Source organism: Plasmodium knowlesi, assembly GCF_000006355.2.
Source record: "Plasmodium knowlesi strain H genome assembly, contig: PKNH_00_28, whole genome shotgun sequence".
In the NCBI taxonomy this organism is placed as follows: domain Eukaryota; phylum Apicomplexa; class Aconoidasida; order Haemosporida; family Plasmodiidae; genus Plasmodium; species Plasmodium knowlesi.
Window position 1 is genome coordinate 1 of NW_024070064.1, and position 4,063 is coordinate 4,063.

General features: G+C 39.2%; 1 protein-coding gene across 1 annotated transcript; it reads left to right on the forward strand.

Moving 5' to 3' along the window:
• Positions 1 to 1,210: 1,210 nt before the first annotated feature.
• PKNH_0002800 (SICAvar, type I (fragment)) lies at positions 1,211 to 3,478 on the forward strand (the record flags this gene model as incomplete). The annotated part of the gene is made up of 2 exons (XM_039113454.1): positions 1,211 to 1,849; positions 2,804 to 3,478. Coding segments are annotated over 2 exons (1,314 nt in total), but the record flags the coding sequence as incomplete, so codon positions are not given.
• Between the last annotated feature and the right edge of the window lie 585 nt (positions 3,479 to 4,063).

Here is a 4,063-nt window from a genome sequence, read left to right on the forward strand (position 1 = left end):
AATAGGGTCTTCGGGGTGTTAGAATAGGGTCTTAGGGGTGTCCGAATAGGGTCTTAGGGGTGTCAGAATAAGGTGGTAAGGGTATTAGAATAAGGTCGTAAGGTTGTTAGAATAAGGTGGTTAGGGTGTTAGAATAAGGTGGTAAGGGTGTTAGAATAAGATAGTACGGGTGTTAAAATAAGGTTGTAGGAATATTAGGATAAGGTTGCTACGGTGTTAGAATAAGGTGGTAAGGGTGTTAGAATAGAGTGGTAAGGGTGTCCGAATAGGGTGGTAAGGGTGTCAGAATAAGGTTTTATTTGTGTTGGAATGAAGGTTGTAGAGGTGTTAGAATAAGGTTTTAGGGTAATAGGAGTAAGGTTCTGGGGGTATAGGAGTAAGGTTGTTGGGGTATTAGAATAATGTGGTAAGGGTATTAGAATAAGGTGATAAGGGTGTTAGAATAAGGTGGTTGAAGGTGTTAGAATAAAGGTGATAAGGGTGTCAGAATAAGGTGGTAAAGGTGTTAGAATAAGGTGGTAAGCGTATAAGAATAACGTTGTAGGGGTGTTAGAATAAGGTTGTAGGGGTGTTAGAATAAGGTGGTAAGGGTATCGGAATAAGGTGGTAAGGGTGTTAGAAGATGGTTGTTGGGGTGTTGGAACAAGGTTGTTGGGGTGTCAGAATAAGGTTGTAGGGATATTAGAATAAGGTGGTAATGGTGTTAGAATAAGGTTGTAGGGGTATTAGAATAAGGTGGTGAGGGTGTTAGAATATGGTGGTTAGGGTGTTAGAATAAGGTGGTAAGGGTGTTACAATAAGGATTTAGGGGTGTTGGAATAGGATGGTAAGGGTGTTAGAATAAGGTGGTAAAGTTGTTAGAATAAGGTGGTAAGGGTGTTGGAATAAGGTTTCAGGGTATTTGAATAAGGGTTTCAGGGTATAAGATTAAGGGTTTCAGGGTTTAGGAATAAGGTTTCAGGGTTTAGGAATAAGGTTCAGGGGTTAGCTTTAGTTACTTTACGGGGGGAAAGAAAAAACTCCTCGCAGACAGAGACCGGATACTACATACTAACCGGATGGCAGGGACTGGATGGCAGAAAACAGGATGCAAAAAAAAAAAAAAGGAAGAAAAGAATGTATACTTATACATATACTTGTATGTATATGTATATATGCATATGCATATATATATATATATATATATATATATATTTATTCCACTTTGCAGAAAGACTTTTGGACGAAGGAAGGCGAAGTAGGACAACTATGGAACAAATTGTTCAAAGCAATAATTAGTACAGATGCTAATAGCACTGCAAAGGGATGTGATAAAATGGATGATGGCAGTGCCATCAGTGGCACTGCCAATGGTCAGAGGGATGCCACTAACCCAGAAAAGGCGGCATGCAATTATTTGCATGCCGGTTTTGAAAAACTGAAGCAACTTTCACAGAACGGAACATCCCAAACCGGTAACGACAACATCCTGGATAAGAACCCACTGTTGAAACAAACAGTGGGCTGCTTACTTCTGAAGTTATATGCAAAACAAATGGAAGAAAAATCAACTTGTCTTATCGATTCCGGTTTAAAGAAGGCTTTTGACACTGCTGGTAAAGCTTTAAGTGGTAATTGCAGTTGGGAAGATGAATTGGACAAATGCAATGTGACCATTGACAAAAACTCTGTCCCTGTAAAGAGCAAAGTGGATCCAGTACTCACATCAAATGAGCTAAGCATAGAATCCCTCACTACACACATGAATGAAATGAGGACTTTATGTGAACAACTCCAATGTGCCACATCCAATTGGTTCAAAAAGCACAACAACAACCAATCGGGGAGTGGTAGTCCAACGAAGACTTGGGTAAGTATTACTACACACAACCAACCTACCACGAACACAACGCTTAGTGGGAATGAAATGAATACTTAAAAAAGAAAAAAAAAAAAAAAAATTCAGATTCCGGGTGTTAGAATAATGTTTTAGGGGTGTCAGAACAAGGTTGTTAGGGTATTGGAATAATGTTTTAGGGGTATCAGAACAAGGTTGTTAGGGTGTTGGAATGATGTTGCTGGGGTGTTGGAATAACGTTGTAGGGGTGTTAGAATAAGGTGGTAGGGCTATAAGAACTTAGATTCCGGGTTTAGGAAGAAGGCTGTAAGGGTGTTAGAATAATTTTCTAAGGGTATAGGAGTAAAGGTTTCAAGGGTATAGGTTTAAGGTTCTAGGGTAGAGGAGTAAGGTTTTAACGTATAGGGGTAAGGTTTTCGGGTATAGGAATAAGGTTTTAGGGGTACGGGAATAAAGTTTTGAGGGTATGGGAATAAGGTTCCAGGGTTTAGGAGTAAAGTTCAGGGGTTAGCTTTAGTTACTTTAGGGGGGGAAAGGAAAAACTCTTCGCAGACAATGACCGGATACTACACCAACCGGATACTACACCAACCGGATACTACACCAACCGGATACTACACCAACCGGATACTACACCAACCGGATACTACACCAACCGGATACTACACCAACCGGATACTACACCAACCGGATACTACACCAACCGGATACTACACCAACCGGATACTACACCAACCGGATACTACACCAACCGGATACTACACCAACCGGATACTACACCAACTGGATACTAGACCAACCGGATACTACACCAACCGGATACTACACCAACCGGATACTACACCAACCGGATACTACACCAACCGGATACTACACCAACCAGATACTATATCAACCCGATACTACACTAACTGGATACTACACAATCAATTACATATATATATAACCTTTTCTTTTTTTTTACAGTGTAACTTTTGGGATGACGCCGTCAAAGCAACATTGCAAAAAATGTTCAACAAGATCGATTCCGATGGAAGGAACACCAAGGATGGTTTATGCACCAACTTTGGTGATGATAATCCTGATAGTGTTGAAAGAAAGGCTTGTAATCATATCACAGCAGGTTTAGAACACATTAAAACACTTAGTGGTAGTGGTGTTAGTGGTCAAGACAACCAACTGCTTCATCAAGCAGTTGGTTGCATTGCTCTTAACATGTACGCAGATAAAATAATCGAATTGACGGCGAAAAATTGTCCCATTGATAAGGAAAGAATAAAAGAAATGTTCAATAAATGGAATAGTGAAAGTAAAAATTCGTGTCAGAATAGTGCTAATAATAATGATTGTTTTCAATGCAAGAGGGAAGAATCTTATAACAGTTGCCAGCTGAGCGTCGGGGACGCTCTGCTGGCAACATCACAAAATGTAACTTGCAATACTAACGCTACTAAAGTGAAGACTAAAATGGAAGGTCTCCTCCTCAACGACGACCCATCCAAATCCATCTCCGAAGTGAAGTCTACCTTATCCGAAATCACTAACATGAACAACTCTTTCTGTACTCAACTCCAATGTGCAGCAAAACAATACTACGCAAAAGTCAAAGGCCCTGGTGCAAACAGCACCGATGTAAAATGGGTAGGCGAATCCATATCAATAATATCGACAACCAATATACATATATAGTCGTATATATGTATATGTATATATATGTGTATATATATGTATATATATGTATATGTACATATGCATATATGTATATGTATACGTATATACATATATGTATATATGTACAGATGTATACACATATATGTATATATATATGTATATGTATATATATATGTATACGTATATATATATGTATAATGAAAATTTGATGAAAAGGAAGAATGTGAAGAAAAAAAAAAAAAAGAGAAGGGAAGTCCGATTCCGGGTTTGGAATGATGTTGTTTGGGGTGTTGGAATGATGTTGTTGGGGTGTTGGAATGATGTTGTTTGGGGTGTTGGAATGATGTTGTTTGGGGTGTTGGAATGATGTTGTTTGGGGTGTTGGAATGATGTTGTTTGGGGTGTTGGAATGATGTTGTAAGGGTATTGGAATGATGTTGTTGGGGTGTTGGAATGATGTTGTTTGGGGTGTTGGAATGATGTTGTTGGGGTGTTGGAATGATGTTGTTTGGGGTGTTGGAATGATGTTGTTTGGGGTGTTGGAATGATGTTGTT